General features: G+C 38.1%; 1 protein-coding gene across 1 annotated transcript; it reads right to left on the bottom strand.

The window, feature by feature from the left end:
• Positions 1-11,254: 11,254 nt before the first annotated feature.
• LOC119732170 (tyrosine-protein kinase receptor Tie-1-like) lies at positions 11,255-19,449 on the bottom strand. The gene is made up of 6 exons (XM_038205589.1): positions 19,186-19,449; positions 14,770-14,883; positions 12,264-12,334; positions 12,085-12,125; positions 11,792-11,888; positions 11,255-11,276 (listed from the first exon to the last, which is right to left on the bottom strand). Exons 1-6 carry the CDS (start codon positions 19,447-19,449, stop codon positions 11,255-11,257), a joined length of 609 nt encoding a protein of 202 aa, XP_038061517.1.
• Between the last annotated feature and the right edge of the window lie 1,498 nt (positions 19,450-20,947).

Raw genomic sequence — 20,947 nt, 5'->3', positions numbered from 1 at the left:
ACTTCAATGCCATTGCCTGTTGATAAGAACTAAGACACTTGCATGTTCAAGTGAACCCTGGACGGTGATGAAGGTTTTGAAAATTATATTTCGGATTGCTTTACACCTTTTCATTGTTCTGTGTCAAGAACTGCAATATTCACAGAAACAAATCTGTATTTGACAGTTTGCAGGTACTCCCGTGTGAGATGGCAATGAGGTATGACGAATTTTTGGCACAAGCCCCAAATGGGCCTCAAACCCAACGAATAAGATGATGATTTAATGCTTGAACATGTTACAAAATTGTTCGTATGTTGATCTACCATTAAAGTAATTTGTGATCACCAATTTCAGATGTTTTAAGGGATATAGAAATTGATATGACATTTCTGGTACTTTCATTTCATGCAAGTTGTATTTCAACCGGACAATGTATGTATATAGCTATCTTGAGAGCTCTCTCTCAGATCTGTTCAAAAAAGAGATGGCTTTAGGCCTGACGTTACCATGACATTTTTTTTACATATTTGATTGGATGGAAGGTCTAACCTTTACCTAAAAATGACTTAGACTTCTTCGACCTATGAAGGTTAAGTCTAAGGCTGAATTTACGATGAAAAATACAGAGTTAAGTTCTTCGGAGCTATCACAAGTAGAGATATGGGCAAGTTTTTTTTTTGTTGTAAGCGATTTTGGCAAAGTTGAGTCGAACCAAGTCCGATAAGGCGAAAACAAAACTCACGCCCCTTTAGTCTTTTTTTGTGACGAAATGGTTCGGTTTGTTTTGACGATTCTTGAACAACATTGCATTGCTCTTTTCTTGGCCTAAAAAGCAGTACAGGTGGGGGAAATAGGGTTTATCACCACAAAGATTGGCCGCAGGGAGATTCTCGCGAGTATTTCAGCTTCATTGAAGTGAAACAATCGCCTCAGGTAGATGCAGGGCTACCTGAAGAAACGCAACAGAAGTTTGAAGCTGGTTAAAAAACAACCCAAGATGCACGAAACGACATGGACAATTCTTTCCTTAATATAAGCCAACAAACCGACAAAGCCCAACACAACACCTAACAGTCTTCAATTCCATATCAATAATTGCATTGGATAATGAGAAACGTCTGTCAAAGACGTTGGAGGATACAACATGAAAACAAGCCTTCCAATATTCACCTCCAGATGCAAAGGTTGGCAATGAGAAGTAGAGAAAACTTTCTTTTTACATCTGACTTTCAAATAGTTTGGGGAATGCGCCTGATTCAAAACATTAAACAGGTCCGAGACGGTCACTCAATGGTGAAATTCAGTAGCCAATCGCAACTTGATCAATGGCGGTTGATGAGACACTTTCAGATCGCGGAAAAGGGAAAGGCAAATCGCTTTTCATTCTTAATTTAACTGAGGTATCTTATTAAAAAGAATCTGAACAGTCATGTGCTCCATTAATCATGTACTTGTTAATATGATGAACCGTATGAGTCACTACCGGGCTTTGCTTAAACTTAGTTTGTCAACTCTGACATAGGCTGTTTCTCTTCCTTGTGTCTGATTAAGTAGCTGTAGCTACGAAAGCTTATGCCTAAATTGTATTTTATTCGGTTTTTAAAGTTACCACCTTCATTATGTACTTATAAATATTTGCTCTCGGCAACATTTCATATCTAAAAGGGCCTTTTGGTGTTAGTTTTTACGGACTTGCGGTGATCGAACCAAAAAATAACATACATTTATGATACATACAAAACATATTTTTCTCGGGTCTTTAACCCTCAGATTATAATTTTAAGCTTTTAATGTTGCTTGTGGCAGATAGACTTTTTTAAACATTTGTTTACAATGAAATATTGATTGATTATGTATTGTATGTAATCGTTTATTGCTGATGTATACATAGAGAAACCGTTGGGTTTGATAAATTGTATATTAAGGTTACAACTTTTTTGACCAACTAACCTCCTTTTTGAATTAATAATCCATGACATTCAAATGGGAGTCATGTCTGTCTACGAACATTACTCAGTGTACACAATAAACAACACTCGGCATTCTCTGGTTCTAAAGTCAAACAATACATTGCATTTTGGGTGTAGAATATATTTATCACTAAACATCTGTATAGAGGAAGGAACATGCAGTAATGTTAGAAGAAAAGGTAATGTTAAAAGATGTAGACATACATGCTATCTAAGTAAGCATAACAAAAGATGATAATTGACTGCATCAAGTGAATCATTTCTTGTGTTTTCCTTCTACAGTTTCGCTGAATACAAAAGGTGTTTGCAAAGCTGTATCGTTCGGTATAACGGAACAAAGATATTCGAATGTAGTTTCCACGGTAATCAAGTATATTGTCATAAGGTGTTACGTTATGGATTAGATTTGTAAACGACTGCTATAAGATACACTGGTAAAAAATACACTTATTTTTGTTTTGTTTTTCATTATTATGATTGATTTGATGAGGTGCTGTGTGGCCTGGATACGGTGTTCGACTCGTGTGCCGTGGCACACGAGTTCGAATCCTGACCGTGGGAACATGGTGCTTGTGTTTCTGAGCAAGGCACTTTACCAATAAGCCGTAGGTCCTGTGTGTTGTGAAATGCAAGTTAAAGAACCCAATAACACTTATCGCTAAGAGAAGGGGTTTGCCCCGGTGTTTCTGGCAGTGGCTGCAATATGCGCCGCAGCACTCATTAAACCACAACAAGGTGCTACAAAATGGGTCTCATATTTCTGAAAGACTTAACAAATAGACATAATTTCCAGAGCCTTGAGTACCTAATTGATGTTTTTTTTTTTTTTTTTTTTGGGGGGGGGAATAACATTATATCTTCCACTTTCGCAATGTGGCCAGGCATCAGGAGTCAAGCTTTTTGATATAAAGAGGGGGGGGGGGTGAAGGCATTGGGCCTGGGACATCTCACCCCTGGAAAAGTTTGAATTGTATGATGCTTTCTCCAGGCAATTTTGAGAATAAGTTGAGGAATTCTAAGCATTCCATTTATATAACGTTTTGTATTAAGTACATTAACATTTGCTCTGTCAGTTTCTTATTTTACCACACAGACCATGCTGAAAGTGAAAACATAACTAATAACCTGCAATTACAAAACCGTATGGCATTTAAATATATACTCAGTGCTTTTTATTTCTTTTAATGTACAATTGGCTCTTCAATGTGAATGTTATTTCGTCTGGAAGATATGGGGATAATTATGAAAATATTAAACAAAGGAATGAACAGAGCACCGCTTTATTTCCCACATGGTATGATGGAAATATACCATGTTCCTGTCGTGCATAACACATTCGATTTGGATTCACTCCTGATAACGGAGATCACTCTCTAAGAGTGATTATGAATAACAGACTACCTACCCAACTAAAACTCAATCATTTGAAGTCACTCTTAATGACCGGGCCGCCCAATAGTCCGAAGATTCGATAGTCCGAAAGATCTTTAGTCCGAAGGTTCGATAGTCTGAATGCACAACACTTCCATAAGAGGGGGTTCGTTAGTCCGAAAATGAAATAAGGTTCGGTAATCCGAACATGCAACAGTCCGAAGGTTAATTAATCCAAAGATTCATTTGTCCGAAGGTTCGTTTTTCCACATTTAGAATAAGGTTAATTTGTCCGAAGGTTCAAAAGTCCGAATCAACAGAAATGTCCGATAGTCCGAAGTGTCAGACTGACGAACCGTATTGCCTATTCGAACTTTCAAACCTTATTCTCAATTCTGCCTTTCGAACCTTATCGTCAACTTGGACTATCTAACTCTGCCGTATATTCGGACTATCAAACCTTATCATCTATTCGTAATATCGAACCTTATATTGCCTATTCGGCCTATCGAACTCAATCGTCTATTCGGACTATTGAACCCTCGGATTAATTAACCTAATTCCATTTTCGTACTAATGGGCCCTTCGGACTATCGAACTGTCGGACTATCGAATCTTCGGACTATCGGGCTGTAACATAATGAACATGGTAATAAGAATGTAGCGTATTAAGCACAAATAACAGCGAATACGTGTGCTTTACAAATACGCATTATTATTTATCATTACAATTAAAATTATTAGATCCGCATAACATTATAGCCAGCGATTGGAGGGGACAAATCAGCGGCTTGCCCAGTGCGATATGTGCGTCGAAAAGTCAGTCACTGGACTGACGCATCAACTGGAATGACGCATCAACATTAGCCGTACTATAATCTCGTGATTTTAAGGATTTGTGCGAAAACGGCAGAGCATCAGCGGAGTCTCCTTTGCCGAAAGTATGTAAAATTCCTTCAATTTACAAGATGAATTAACATGCAGAAATGTCAGCGCGAATATCGTTAAGAGGAATAAAACCGCCATGTCGCACAAAAGGCTGGGGACAATGTGAAGTTGTGGCTTTGAAAATGAAATACCGAGAGTGTGGAATTCTAAACATAAAACATAAACAGAGCAGCCTGTCTTGCAAGTAAAATACCCCTATGAACACATTTTTACTTTCATTCTGAACAACGAATAAAAATATCTTGTTTTTCATATTATATATTTTTGGGACAAGTAATAATTTTAACAGAGTGTCAATGCTGGCATCATATTTGTTAGTGTGTATATTCCATCCATGTGCGCATTGTGTTTCTGAAAATGAAATACAGTGATATCAGAAGATGTTTATGCCTGTGGAAACAAACAGGAAACCTAATATGTCGCAAGTTTAGTTTCTGTAAATAAGTTTAGATCTGCATTCATAAAGGACATGGACACCATGTGCAAAGCAAATAAGGACAATAAAGCCGAACAGTTCATGTTTACTAACTATTAAACTGTTGAAATTTCAGCTCAATAAGATTTCGCAATAAAAAAGGTAAATGCATATGTCACTTTTATGAAAAAGTACCCCCTTCCTCTAAATTTTGGTTTATTTGTTTATTTACCAGCCTGTATTTTATTATTCATTAGCACCCAAACTCATTCTTTTTAAATTCACCATCGGCCAATCCACACTCGCTGTTGGTGGCGTGGCGGAAATACGTTCAAGCTATTCTGTGCATATCCGGAGAGGAGATGCATTTTCTTCATTCTTGCAAGTAATATGATACATTTATTTCTTATATTTGTAGAAGTTATTCCATTAATCCTACCCATCAACCAACTGTTCCACTTAGCGTATGTTTCTTGACATTTTCAATAATTTTGTTGTATTTTGCGTGACATGATTGTCCCTCATGAGTTGACAGAATGAACAATCATTCTTTTTCCTAGATCTATGTCAATATTCTCCTAGTTAAATATAGGACATATGTTGTAAATTGGATTGTCTTTTGGTTTGGAAAAGGGATGGCACTATCCTATTCAGTGACACTTCTTCTCTGGTGACTTGTATGGCTTAGTATGGGTTGTAAGCATGACTGAGTCTTTGCTGGTTATGTCCGAGTGAAATGTAGAGTGGGCGGACATAAGAGATTAAGTGACTAAGATAGGTTGGGTAATCAAATGTGATTAAAGGTGCGAGCAGAGGATTATGTTCGCAAATCCTCTTGTTAGCAATAGCATGCTTTCGTGCCTTGCTGTTGGGCACTCTTCAGTTGCAAATAGGTGATTCAAAAAAGAATCGAGGCTGACTCGCGGAAAAGTTGTGGTTGGGATTGGTTGTATTCCAATCATGTATCGTAAGTTTGAAGTGTTGGGGTTACAACCATGTGACTTTAGTTGGTTTCAACTTGTTCCTCTAGTGAGGAGAGCAATCGGGTTCGGTTAGTTTTTTGGAAGAGCCGGAGTAGGTCGGGAGTGGGTTTAACTCTTGATTTTGTTTGGGTAGTTACTCCCGGATATGATTTAAGGCTTTTCTGAAGGCAACGAATTATGATTCGGGAAATGTTTCCGCACAGTAGTTTGTTGCCTTGGATTATGTTCCAGTGATGGTTGTTTATTGCTCGATTTAAGTGACGGTGTGTTATGGTTGGGTTGTATGTCGTGGTGAAGACAGGTGGAGTTTGTTTTGATTTTTCTTCATCCTAAGATTGTATGTGTTAAACCTGTGGGCAAGTTTAAAATTAGTGGCTTCCGGGTATTTTCTAGCGTTTCACTAGAATATGATTTCGGATGCCAATTGGTAGTTGAAAGGATGGTTTATAGAGCGTATGTTACGCATTATTAATGTAAATTGTAGTCTTCACTCCAAATAATTATTGATGCTGCTTACGAGTGATTGCGGTTTGGTTTAGCAGAAGTAGGTAAGATGTTGAGGCCTTCTCCAACAAGCCAAGATTTCGGTTTGCGATGGTTTTGCTTTGGATAGTTGGTTATGAAGGATTGATATTTTGTTCTGCTAATGAGCGCAAATGATTGGAGTTGGCTCGTTTGGTTTACGATTGCATTTGTGAGAGAAGTGGTTAGATTTATTTATTGATCTCTTGGTTTCTTGGTTGAGTTTCCTTCTTGCCATGGTAGTTGAGGGGTTTGTGGTTTGAATATAACGAATAAAGTAAGATGGGGTGGGTTATATTCCAATTTATTTATTATAACAATGGCAGAATGATGGATATTTCTCTTTTGAGAGGTTGTGTTAGTAAGAGACCGAGAAGTGATGGTTCATTGGTTTTCTCTCAGGGTTTGTATGCACGTATTGCGTGCGTGAGATGGCGCATTGAGCCGTGGCGGTAGTGAAGTTTGGAAAAGGGATGGCACTATCCCATTCAGTGACACTTCTTCTCTGGTGACTTGTATGGCTTAGTATGGGTTGTAAGCATGACTGAGTCTTTGCTGGTTATGTCCGAGTGAAATGTAGAGTGGGCGGACATAAGAGATTAAGTGACTAAGATAGGTTGGGTAATCAAATGTGATTAAAGGTGCGAGCAGAGGATTATGTTCGCAAATCCTCTTGTTAGCAATAGCATGCTTTCGTGCCTTGCTGTTGGGCACTCTTCAGTTGCAAATAGGTGATTCAAAAAAGAATCGAGGCTGACTCGCGGAAAAGGAGAACGTAACAGAGCGAAGGTTTATTTTGTTTTTATTGGATTAAGGATTATTTTCAAGATGGCGGTCGTCATCGATCGTTTGGCGGAAATCGCCCAATAACCAAAATCGTCTTAAAGACTATGAAAATAAATCTGTTAATTCCTAGCTGTGAAATAATGCTATTTAAAGAGTGCGAACGACATTGTGGTCTAATGATGATAAGCTAGCAGTGTATATCTTTTCGCGCACAAAAGCAACCCAAGAACAAAACTAAATGTTTGTGTTTGTATTAAGGCAGACACCGGTAACAAATGTTCGTATCAATACAATCATACAAGTTATAAAACATTTAAAACTTAATGCAACTGGTTGAAGAGTAAGGACGGTATGTGTGTATCGCTAGAGAGAGTGGGAGTTGACATGATGCCAAAGTAATGATTTCGACTCGACTTCAGGCCTATTATTTCCTTCAGGTGCAGCATACGCGCCTGTGTTGTAGACTGACACTTGTCTGGCATGCACAGTGCATTGGACTATGAACTTTATTCAGCCCATCAATGCATAATGGCAACAATGTGTATAATTTATAGACGGGGTTGTAAATCAAGTTGGAGCACGCGTGTGCAAATAATATGTTTTGATAATAGTCACGCATATTTCGGGACTAAGTGGAAAGTCCCCGTAGTGTTTGGAGCACGCAATACCACGGCCGCAATAACTCAACAATATTACATCGATTTCTTCGTTGGAGGTTTATCTTACAATAATGGACTTGGAGTAATATATGAAACACTGAGCCGGCCATAACGAACCACCAGTGCTGTTGGTTTTCACAAGAAATATGGTGAGTTTCAGTAATCTAACGTGCCTCATATTATAATTATGCGCTGTTGGGATTAGCATTCTAGCAATAGGCGGTTACGTACAAAACAGTTAATCCATTTACATTTGGACTTTGTGTAGCAACCTACAAGATATGCCCGGCAAACTCAAGTGAGAATCATGTCATAAAGATATTGTCCGTCAAATATCAGACCTTGGTCATTATCTCTCAGAAGAGAAATTCGCTTAGAAGGGAAATCCAGTACCTTGTGTACTTTTTTTTTAATGTAAAGGTGGTCATTATGATACAACTCTGGATAATTTTGTTCGCTTCAACTCTTACCAGGGCCGTCCTACAGAAAAACTATCTGCTGATCCTTTCAAATTATCCGTTCCCCACTGCAATTCTGAATCTCTTAATCTCTTTTTGTACCTGGGTTTTTCCCTGTCATTGTGCTGGCTGCAAATTTTTAACAAATTCCCATTTCTTCTATTCCGCTTTTCAGTTTTCCGCTTGACACTATTTTATTCACTTACGGCATGCGCAATACAACCAAGGAGTCTGAATTTCTTATTGAGTCCAAATTCGGTTCGGTGCTTCGGACGTCGCTCGGCACAAATCCTGCTGCAGTCAATTTCTCTGTTGAATGTTATCATTAATATACTTTTGATGTTGAAACAGCTGACACTGAAGTTTCGTCCATGAAATTAAATCACAAAATGTTTACCTCATCGTCAAATGGTTGCAGCGCCCTCTTGTGATTTAACACTGTTTCCCATGTGCGCAGCCATGTTGTCTTTACCTCGTATAGGCCCTATAAGGTTCTAGACCAGTAAATAGACTGCCATAGACCTCAGTGATATTACGCGCACTTCCTAAAATAATTAAAAATAATCACAAAATCTCCAATGTGTTTAAGACACAACTCAAACTGAAGCTTATCTCATCATCTTTCATTTTGCGTTCAGTTTCTTTTGGTCGGGGGAAGGGAGGGGGGGGGGAGGTATCTAACGACTTTTCGGAAAAAAATCCATCCAAAGATGATCACCCCTAAAAGCAGGCCTGAAGCCCATCGCCATTTTGAAAACGGACGCCTACACTTCATTGCAAAGTAGAGCCATTTTAGGGCCTAATTTCATCCACATTTTGCCCTAATACGAGCTCGCAGTCCTCTGCAGGGCTTCCATCATCTTTTTTTAAATCGTCAAGTTCACGGCCCTCAAAATTCCGTAATACCGGATAATTTGAGGGCATGCAAATCGTAATTTTTCTGATAAGGCAATTTTGATTTTATTTCTTGAAAATAATCGCTTATATTTTCGAAACCATGCAGAATGCAGACTCCTCTTCTACGATAGTCCCGTTTCAGGCATGTCCTATTACAAAAAAACCCTCTTTCAAATTGACAAGGGATTCACACAACGGGTTTTGTTAAAGTTGCGTCAGTTGGGATTTTCCTCCTTTTATTTGAACACCCCCCCCCCACAATTGATCAGCTCTTAATATCTATCACAATAGTATTTATTATAATAAAGCGCTCTAGACATAACGACAAGATCGTAGTACTTTTACTGTCATAATAGCAAGGTGTACCCGCTGCACAAATAAAACAAATAGCAATCAATGCAATTAAACGAAATGTAACATAATGTAAATAATGTAAATACATAAACTAAATGTAACATAATTGTTCTAAAACGCAGACAAGCACACTTCAGAGATATTTAAAGACTTCTAGTTCACGATCTATACTGAGCAACCAACCAGTAAGTTTCAACTAGCGTTGCTAGTCTCAATGCTATTAAGGTTTAAAACTCTACAATGGCATTTTCTTTATAATTAAGATAACGCATAAGCATACCTCAACAAACGTGTTGCCAAGAGCTTAACATCTCTAATTTGTTTTCTCCATTAAGGTGCAATACATATTATTATGCTGTCAATTAAATGGATATTACTACATGTATAACAAAACATTTACTTTTCTTTTAGAAACTATTGTACATTTAAACTTCAAACGAGGAGCGTCTTAAAAAAACAAAACCTGCTGAAAAGCAATACGAAGACGAAAAAAAAATTAACCGACCGATGCAACAAAAAGAAGCCAACTGATTGACCGACCTTCTGTAAAAAAAAAATTAATACATTAAACATTAGTTTATACAGGGTGTATCCAATTAGGTATTCCAAAATAAATGGCTTATAAATGATTAAGAAAAGGAATTAATCATAAAATTAGCTTAAAGAATTAATCATCAGCTGTCCATTGATAACTCACTTGGCTCACTGAAATATCAATTGAGCACCACTGATTTCAAAACAAATGCCAGGACATCTCAGTTCCCCAATTTGCTGGATATAAGTTCAAAGTTAAGCTGTCCGAAGAATGCGCTGTCGCAGTGACAGTGCGATAAACAGGAGGTGTGTTGAAGATGTGGCTGCATAAAATGGTATGCCGACATCATTAGGCTGCTCACCGATTACCTTTTTTGGAGGTGGTTATAAATCAATGCCCCATCCCCCAAACCCCCCCCCAAAAAAAAAAAAACAAAAAAAAAAAACAAACAAACAAACAAAACAAACAAAACAAAACAAAACAAAAACAAAAACAAAACAAAACAAAACAACAACAACAACAACAACCAAAAAACAAAAAACAAAAAAAAAACGAACAAAAAAAAAAAATCCAAAAAACCACAACAAAACAAAGACAACGGAGAAATGTTCAGGGGAAAAAAAGTGGCAAGGTCCAAGTTCAATAAAGTGGTTCTCCTAAAATGTATTAAAGATTTTGAATAACAAAGTGAAGTTCATTATAGATATGTCTATAATAAAACATTAAAATGACCCGTGGTAAGACCAAATATAATAGGTCTATGCTTATTTAAAATACTATGCATTGTACTGAGATTCCATGGCACGCTGTAATAAAGTAATTGGGTACATAACAGCACTCCAATTTTTGCGTATTACTCGTCTTTTTTTGTACCCCCAACATGGCGCCGCAATCGTTAAAAAATACGGCCTATTACGTCACGGGAAAACGGTTGACGCAGTTGAACGAACGCTGATGTCCATTGATCAGTTGTCATCAAACTCGGGCTGGATGACACTCAAATTCTCGTAACGCACTCGGTTAAACGAAAAAATAGGTCTGAAAAGTAAATGAAATGAACAATGTCCTTTATAGGCGTGTGTGCACACCCTCATGGTCAGGGCCTAGCCGGATTTTAAAACCACTCTAGTAAATAAAGATTGCTTCCAACAAAAATTGTAATACATGTATTAAGTGCAGTGTACCTATCTGAACAAAAGGAAAATGTTTTGTTTATTTTCCTCTAGCTAAATATCTAAGAGGATGCGGTGGGCTAGGATAACTTTGTTGCAAAATTGATGCTATACTTACATGTTCAATTTTACTGTCATCCGTGCCACTTAGGGTAGAGACCAGTTCAGAGAAACTTGGTCTGTTGTTCGGATCTTCTTCCCATCACTTACGCATCAGGACGTAACTAATTTAAATGAGTCACAGGGAAACCTTATGAGTGAAGATTCTTCTGATTTTCAGACCCTCCTATTAGCACTCGCTTAGGCAGAAATCACGTGAATGAATGTTTTTGTAACAACATATTTTGTAGCATCAACTAGAAGCACATGCAGTAATGTTTATGGCAGCTAGTTCATTGTTACATATGGCTGCATCTCTCTTTATCCACAAGACTATACCTTTTCGAAAAGACTTCCAGACTATTTAAGTAGCCCTAGGCCCACCTCATATGCATGCATACTTCTACTCATCAAACTGGTGGCTCGACATTGACAAAAAAGTATGCCCTGCGGAGCATTGTAGCTGGGTCATGTTTGCCGTACGAGCCAGCTTGAATGTTGACACGCAGAGGTGCTGACACTCGCTATCTACTGTTCCGCCAAGAGGACGTTTCAGCAGGTCTTTTTAAGCAATAATTTTATATTTTGGACGAAAACTACCTGTTGATAAAACTAAGCACTTATTAAGAGAACATCTTACCTTTTGTCGTCACAGTTGCTGGGCTTGGGCATACGGTATCCTCCCTTCAGCTTCCTGGCCAGTGACTCGCTCTTGGTGGTCGGGTAGGGGGTTCCCCCTTCACAGTGTACGTTAAATATAAATTAGATACAGTGGAAAAAGGGGAAAGCACCGATTGTTTAGTTTTCACACCACTTCAAAGAATCTTGATGGAAATAAAGTTGCCTTCAACGGTTCGATAATGGCAGGACAGATTTCTTTTTTTTTATTTGAGCTGAAAAAAGCAGTATATTTTTAAGCAGAATATGTCTTACCTATTGTGGTTATTTCCCACAAGAGGATGCCAAAAGACCACCTGATGATGAGAACAATTAAGTCAAGAATTCTTTATTTCTGTGACGAAAAAAATATTTCGCAAAAAAAAAAAATCTAGATATAGGCCTGCATCACCCATCAAAAACTCTATACGATGAACAAGGTTCTTTGTACTTACACATCACTCTTTGTCGTGTACCTCTTATACCTGATTGACTCAATAGCCAACCAGCGGACTGGAACTCGTCTCTATAATTCAAATAAATAAACCATAATAATACTAATCAAATGCAAATGAAAAGACATAAAAACTAATCTTAAAAAAGGCATGGGTTAAATTTGACCCGGAGCTATGGTCATATTTGATCTGATCCTTTCTTTTTCGGGTCAAAATCACACTTTTCCGTTTCAAAATGACCAATACAATGACCAAGAGTATTGTCATTTTGACCCAGAAAAGTGACATTTTCACTAGGAGAAGTTTCAGAGTCCTGGTCAAATTAGACTCGGGACTTTGTGTAGATTGTACTTTTTGTCAACTTCTGATGATATGGGGATGTTCCATATAATGTCCTTGCATGCCAAGAAAGAGGTCAAGAATCAAAATCATACATATTTGCAATATCTCAATCAAAGTCAAATTTCAAGAAATGTCACCAACACGTGGGGGTGATGAATACCGAAAAAGAATTGCCTTACTTTGCCACAATTGATTTGAAATTTGACTTGAATTCAACGGACTATTTATGGACTTGTGACTGACGAAATTATTTTCTCCGCCAAGGAGGTAATGCTTTCATCGGTGTTGGTTTGTCAGTTAACCAGATAACTCAAACAGTTCTGGATGTAATTTTATGAACCTATTTTTAGGGGTGGTCCTTAAAACAGGTGCGAGTCCATTAGATTTTGGAATTGATCGAGATCTGAGGCTTGTTGCAGGAGTTCTTTAAAGGATTCCTCCACATTTTGTATGTGCGAATACATGTATATGCTATGTGAAGAGACCATGAAAATGGGACGTGTGTTTGGGTCACCAGCGTGCAGTCTATGGTTGCAGACCAGTAAACAAATGTACACAGACCCCACTGATAAATGTCCCCACTTCAGAAATTCGGGAAAAATACACACAACTCTCTGCGGTATTCAAGACGTTTTATCAAATTAAAGCTTATTTCATCATCTTTCATTTTCTGTTCAATTATCTGGGTGTTCACTAATGATTTTTGAGGGAAAATTCCATCCAAAGATGATCACCCCTAAAAGCAGTCCTGAAGCCCATCACCTACGCTCCATTGCAAAATAGAGCCATTTTAGGGCCTAATCATCATCCACATTTCACAGAAATGCGAGCTTGCATTCCTCTGAATGGCTTCCAACCTTCTTTTTTTTTTTTAACAAATCACCAAGTTCACGGCCTTCACAATGATCTAATATTGAAAAATTTGAGGGCATGCAAATCGTGATTTGGCCGGCGTAGGCAATTTTGGACCAAATGACTGGTCTGCACCCTATAAAAGGCGAGGTTGTGAAAAATTCACCAAAACCATGCACGTGTACGGCATGAGGGAGGATGGATAGCCCATATTTGATTAAAACATTGTGAGAAAAAAACCTCCTGAGTTCTACATCTTGACTGAAAACAGGCACTCTGTTTGCGGCTGCGTTGCTGTAGGGCGCCCCTAACGGGACTTAATTGACTTCCAGCTCCTTACAACCCCAAATCTCCCCCCTTTTTTTGTCGCTCGAAATTTCTGTGATCGGATGACGGTATATCGGCCCTTTTAGATTTGGGAGCATTTGCTGCGGAACCGCCATCGGTGACCCCTTTTTTGAAACACCCCGCAGGTCACGCCCCCTGAAAAAAAATGTCGTGAAATATAAAGCGCAGCGCACCGCTTTCAGTGGACACCGCCATGTTAGCACTACAGGCTGCAGACCAGTAAATAAATGTCCATAGACCCCAATGACAAATGCCCCCACTTCAGAATAGGGAAAAATACTCACAACTCTCTGAGGTAGTCAAGACGTACATCAAAGTAAAGCTTATTTCATCATCTTTCATTTTCTGTTCAATTTTCTGGGGGTTAACGATGACTTTGGGAGAAAATACCATCCAAAGATGATCACCCCTAAAAGCAGTCCTGAAGCCCATCGCCAATTTGAAAATGGACGCCAACGCTCCATTGCACAATAAAGCCATTTTAGGACCGTATCATCATCCACATTTCACAGTTCTACGAGCTGGCAGTCCGCCTCATGGCTTCGAACCTTCTTTTGTTTTTATTTTTTACAAATCATCGAGTTCACGGCCTTCACAATGCTCTAATACTGAAGAAATTTCGGACCGATTTACTTGTCTGCATCCCTATGTGCTCAAGCGCACACAACACTGAAATCAACAGGTCAATGGACTCAACCATTTGATACTATGCATGAGTGGGGAACGTGCAATAAAATGTGCAAGTCCAGTGGATATGGGTGTACATGTATTTCTGAGGTGATTTTGTGGAGGTTTGCGCATTCTGAGTGCTTTCTGGTTGACCTGTTTTTGAACTAGTAACTGTCTTACTTGTGTCTGACTGGCAATATGAGCTTTGTAAAATACTTTAAGCATCGTATGTACCTCTCTAAAACTGAAATACGAACTTTGTATATGGGTCTGGGGTTTAGTTTAAAACAATTACCTTTGATGTTTGGACGTAGATATCCTCCCCTCTGGACAGTCCAAAGTCTGAAACCTTAGCTGTCAGCCCTTCAGATAGTAGGATGTTCCTGGCAGCCAAATCTCGGTGGATCACCTTTTAAGATCAAAGAACACAATAAAAATACCTCTGAATCCATTGTGGAACTGCTCACTGAGGACAGAGCCTTCATTTTAGCTGCACGTAAAGTCCAAGGTCAAATTTTGATTTAATTTCGGGTCAGATTTGACCTAAAGCTAGGTAGAATTGAAACATGCCATATCTCTGTGTTACTCTTCGGGGTCATTTGATCCAGAATAATGTCATTGTGACGAAACAATTGTCATTTTGACCATATTAATTTTAGTATACGTAAAATGTTTGATTTGAACCAGGAGCGTGTCAGGTGTAATCTGACCCCCGGATTCCGGAGGTAGATTCTTTAATCTACACCGGGACTTTTAATAGTGAAGGTTAGCATTTTGATCCGGAAAGTGATCAATAGAAGTGTAGCTTTGGACCATTAATAGTATCAATCCAAACTAGAGTTTGAGGGAACAAACACACGGTGTTGGGCTAGCCTGAGGTTTGGCTTTTTCGCATTGTTGATTGTTGGTTGTTGTTGTTGATGTCCATTGTTGATGGTTGATGTTGATGTTGATTGTTAATTGAATTTGACGGTGGTTAATGTTCATGTCGATTGTTGATCGTTGATAATTGATTGGTGTTGTTGATTAACGATTATTGATGTTGATTGTTGATGTTGATTGTTATAATATTGATTATTGATGTTGGTTATTGATGTTCATTGTTGATGATGCTTGTTGATGTGAATTGCTGATTGTTGATTGTTGGTGTTGTGATTTTGATTGATTATTGTTGATGTTTGATTGTTGTTTGTTGATATTTGATGTTGATGTTGTAGATTGTTGCTTGTTGACAGTTGATTGTTGATGGTGATTAATGATTATTGATAGTTGATGATTGTTGATGTTGGTTGTTGTTAGTGTTGATGTTGTTGATGTTGATTTGATGTTGATTTTTGATGATGATTGTTGATGTTAATTGTTAATTGATGATTGTTAATTTTGCTTGTTGATTTTTGATTAGTTGATGGTGATTGTTGATGTTGATAGTTGATTGTTGATTGTTGATGTTGATGTTGATGTTGATGTTGATGTTGATGTTGATGTTGATGTTGATGTTGATGTTGATGTTGATGTTGATGTTGATGTTGATGTTGATGTTGATGTTGATGTTGATGTTGATGTTGCACCGGGGTTGTGTATTTATTTTGTAGTTTATTGCCGTCTGCATGGGACCGCTGTGAGTTCTCCTGTTTTTCATATTGAAATCACTGTGATTTAAATACCTTATGTTGATATTTTAATACCATTTGGTGTTAAGAAATTTGGTCTTGAAATGTTATATTGGTTAGAAATTGTTTTGTTTAGAATTGTAATGTTTTGATGGTCGGATAATTTTGTTACTTTTGTATATAACGCGCGTTGAGCGTTAAGCTTGGTAGGCGGATGTTGGCGCTATATATACCCTTTATTATACGTAACTATGAACACACTTTTTAAAGACATTTTGCAAGACATAATAATTTGATCATAATGTGAATGTCTAAGTAGCAACTGGGGTCAGGAAGTAAATTGTAGTGATATGAGTTCTGTACACCCCTCGCTGATAGCTAGTTGGGCTGAATCATGGGCTGAATCTCAAAATTTTGAAAATGTGATTAGCGCCCTCTTAATCACATGTAGTGAGCGGCATGCGAATTATTTTCTCCCAAACGACATCCGCATAGGCCTATGGGTGTAGATTTAAAAAAAAAAAAACCAATAAGAAAAAATAAAATTGGGGGAAAAAAAGATTTTGGAATGTTATGAAATTTGGAATTTAGTTCCTTATTAAAAAAAAAATCCTCCGAAGCCTAAGCTTAGAAAAAAAATCGGAGATACAACCAAGATTCGAACCCGCAACCGCGCGGTGCAGAATTACGATTTGTATCGATTGAGCCACCGCACTCCTCAGAAGAATTTGGCGAAAATAAGAATCATATACCTGCGTACGGAGCGGCGTGCGTACACGTACTGTGCGCGCGCATATCTGATCTGTCTGGTGTCGGCCTCATGGGGATCTTTGGTGATACATATGATGGCGACGGAGCGGAGATCAGACTATGTATATTTAGTGCAAGCATGGGTACGTATAATTACATGCCTACTCAACGAAGAAAACTCGTTAAAATTCGTTGGTTTGATGGATGAGTTTTACATTGAACGTCATTTAATTTCATTTTAAAATAGTTCAACTTACAAATATGATTAGTTTGTAAGAGTTGGCTGGCACATTTAGGCCTACTTTAGAACTTAAATCACAAGGGAATGTGTTTTGGTTTTGGATAGCACGTGCATGACTAGTAGTACTATAGTGTAGCCGCGGTATGAGACTCGGTTCAGCGCAGCATACCGCGGCCACACTAGTGGGGCTAGTGGCACGGTGCATGACGTGTGGGCCGAGTACATAATTAACAATGCATGTTGGCCTAGCCCTAGGCCCTATCACTATCAGTTCTATCATTCATGCCTATTGTAATTTGTTTGATGTCACTCATGTACATGATGTATGGGCGATCGGGTGTATCTACTCTAGCCAGGACCTTGTTCCAAGGGAACAAAATATTAAACCGATTGCAAAAATGTTGCAACCTGACGCCACTTCTGCAATTGTGTACAAAATCTTACTTTTGTTTCCAACTAAACGGGCCAAATTGTAATGTGTGTAACCAAAATTCTCCTTTGGTTATCTTTTATTCCTAAGTTACTTTTTTGTTGGCTTTATTTTGGTTTGAGTCGATATGTTTCGGGTTGTGCAACTCCGTGCAGTTAAAATCTTATCAAAATTATGGGGGTAGTTTCTGGTTACCCTGCTCTATTTTAACAGACTGTACCCTTATTGGGTTTTTTGGGGGGGAGAGGAAAACAAAGCAAAAGCCATTACATTGTAAGTACTACCTTTTACCCATGACTACATGCAAGGATCCATTATGATAAACAAATTAAAAAAATTGCCCCAAAAGAAAATTTGCCTAACTACATGTATTAAGCCTATTTTCAATAATCATGTAATCAGAAGCAGAATATTTTTTGGAGGGGGGAGGGGGGCAGGTAATATGGATAGCAGTTCTATTTTAATCAGATCCCATACTCGCATGAGAATGAAAAGACATTTTGTGCTTTAGGAATTAATAGTGAAATATTTCGCAGGAAAAGTTGCCAAATGTGTTTGGAATGTTCTGAATAGTTTTGTATCACTATCAGGTAGTGTAAATTAGAAAGAATTTTGGTAGTTCATGGCACTTTTCTCTTCATGTACATGTATAATCTCAATAAAGGTTAGTCATTGCAGAAATGTTTAAAAGATCTGAATCTGTGTCTGAGAAGCATTTCCAATTCCAATTTTGTTATGAAGTACTTTCTTAAAAATATAACTGAGTCTTGATAGAGTTAGTACACAACTGCTGAAGTATGTGAATAGCATATGTACATTCTTTCTGTTATTTTGGAAGAAGATGGCAGGGTTTGGATTTATTAACGGAGATTTTGGAAAAAAAAGAGGTCTCCAGAAGTACATGATTACGAATGTGTCATTGTCTTATATAGCTATAGGTACTGAAATCATTGTGTAATCTTCTGTACTGATGATGTCACACTTCATTTACATGTGTGCTTCTTATGGGAGCATGGTGGGGACAGTGGTTGCATAGCTGCATCAGGAAAAGTACACGTCAACAAAGTGTTACATGATCAGTACGGAGGCTTATTGTATAGCTCAAGTTAAAGGAACTGATTTGATAATAAAATAAAGAGTTGTAGTTTGAGTTTGTTTTACAAAATGATTCTTATGTTACTGTGGGGGGGGGGGTGGTGAGCATTGCATACTCTCCTCAAGATGTTGTCTGATGGTAAATCTTGTAATTGGCCATTCACATTTGATTATGTTGTTTCAATGAGATGTATGAATTATTGTCAATGAGAGAAGTAAACATTTTGGCCAAGGGATGATTACAAAATTGATATGTAGTGAGAAATGTATGTTTGATTGATAAAATACCTGGCAAATTAAAAGAAAAGTTTTAAAGGCTCTGCACAATTAAAAAAAAACTGTTAGAATGTCACAAAAAAAAAGCTGTCTGTAGCTGTTTTGGGGTTTGATGGGATGTTGCAAAAAAATATTGTTGTTTTTCTGTATTTGTGACTTTTCCCCCCTTTTTTTTATGTGTTCACAGATGGCATCTTCAGAAGTCTCTTCCCCATGGATCGAAAGGAACTAAATCCTGGTGAAAACCAGGTTCCTGGCAGGAGCCTTGTACTTGTGAACCATAACAATAACCATAACAATAACAATAACCATAACTTTGAGCATGAGAACCATGAGCATGAGAACCATGAGTATGAGAACCATGAACATGAGAACCATGGACATGAGAAACATGAACTTGAGAACCATGATCTTGAGAACCATGAACTTGAGAACCATGGACTTGAGAACCTTGAACTTGAGAACCATGAACTTGAGAACCATGAACTTGAGAACCATGAACTTGAGAACCATGAACTTGAGAACCATGAACTTGAGAACCATGAACTTGAGAACCATGAACTTGAGAACCATGGACTTGAGAACCTTGAACTTGAGAACCTTGAACTTTGAGAACCATGAACTTGAGAACCATGAACTTGATAAACATGAACTTGAGAACCATGAACCTGAGAAGCATGAATCTGAGAAGCATGAACCTCGGAACTATGAACTTGAGAACCATGAACCTGAGAACCATGAACTTGAGAAAAAATGCTTGGATGAGTCAGGTTCTGGGATGAGGCAGGTTTTGAGAACAAACCAAGAACAAAACTTGAGAACAAACAATGAACAAAACTTGAGAGCAAATCAACTTGAGGAAAATAGATGCGACAAAGCATTGAGCGCAAAAGCAAAGCAGAGAAAATGCTGTGATGAAACTGAGGTGATGAAATGTTATTATTTACAGATTGTGAAACCTAAGAAGATACTCATGAAGAAGGCACAGAAAGAACATGACAGAAAGATGCGACAGGATAGACAGGAAAGAGTGAGTATTCTGAGAGGGGGCAGGAAGAAGCGATTAGCAAGAGTCGGTAATGTGAAAGGTTTGCTATGGCTTAAGCAGTACAGTTGGACAAAGCACTGTAGTAGTGGTTATCTCTTGGATTATGTAGAAGAGATTTGGGAAGGAAATGGTAGAAAGAGGCCATCAAGGCAGCACAAGAGAAAAGTGAGGAAACAAGTGTTGAAGCAGACTCATAACATTAGGAAAGGAGGGAAGGTAGTAGAGTGTCGCAAGAGCAAAGAGGATAGAAGGTTGCATGGGAAATGGCAAAACAATATCTGGTGTCGTACACAAAGAAGTTTGAGTACAGCTTTGAAGAACATCAACGGCTTGCAGGACGAGAAATAAAAACGCAGAGATCATGGTGCCTGTACACAAGAAGGTGGGATGTAAAAGACAAGTGTTGGAAAATCATACGAAGAGACAAAGCAATGAAAATGAAACGAGAAACAGACAGTCTGAAAGAGGGAGAGCAAACATGGTAGAAATGAAATGTGATGCCACTGATAATTGGGAGTGTTGGATGTGTGATAAAGTGATCAACAGATTTCAACCTAAAGCACAGTGTAGCTGTGGATTGTGGTATCATGTTGATTGCATGGGATTTACAAATAGTACTGCAAATGATGTCTTGGCAAACAAATCAGTTATATGGGTATGCTACAAATGCCGTGGAAGTAACTACTGTAAATCTTTACATGATTATCTTGACATTCCTGTAGATTTAACCATGTATGAGCAAACATTGATGGATGGCTTGGGAGAAGACATGATGAAACAGTCTGCTGAGGAGAATTGTGACAAACAAGAGAGTACTGAAGGTAACACAGTCGGGATTCATGATTGTACACGCGTTGACAAAGTTGCAAAAGAAATGATGGAATGTAGACGAACAACCAAGAGAATATATTTAAGTCTAAATACAAGAGAGTACTGAAGGTAACACAGTCGGGATTCATGATTGTACACGCGTTGACAAAGTTGCAAAAGAAATGATGGAATGTAGACGAACAACCAAGAGAA

This window comes from Patiria miniata, unplaced genomic scaffold (genome assembly GCF_015706575.1).
Source record: "Patiria miniata isolate m_02_andy unplaced genomic scaffold, ASM1570657v1 HiC_scaffold_1, whole genome shotgun sequence".
Classification (NCBI taxonomy): domain Eukaryota; kingdom Metazoa; phylum Echinodermata; class Asteroidea; order Valvatida; family Asterinidae; genus Patiria; species Patiria miniata.
Note: the sequence above shows the minus strand (reverse complement) of the source record. Positions and strands in the feature narration are given on the sequence as shown.

Bases quoted from the DNA above. Each gene is read 5' to 3' on its own strand.
- LOC119732170 (XM_038205589.1), bottom strand. From the start codon at position 19,449: ATGGTTCTCAAGTTCATGGTTCTCAAGTTCATGGTTCTCAAGTTCATG. The intron at 14,884-19,185 runs GTTATTGTTATT...TGATCTTAAAAG, and splicing joins TTCTCATGCTCAAAGTTATG to GTGATCCACCGAGATTTGGC. The intron at 12,335-14,769 runs GTAATTGTTTTA...TTTGAATTATAG, and splicing joins TCTACGTCCAAACATCAAAG to AGACGAGTTCCAGTCCGCTG.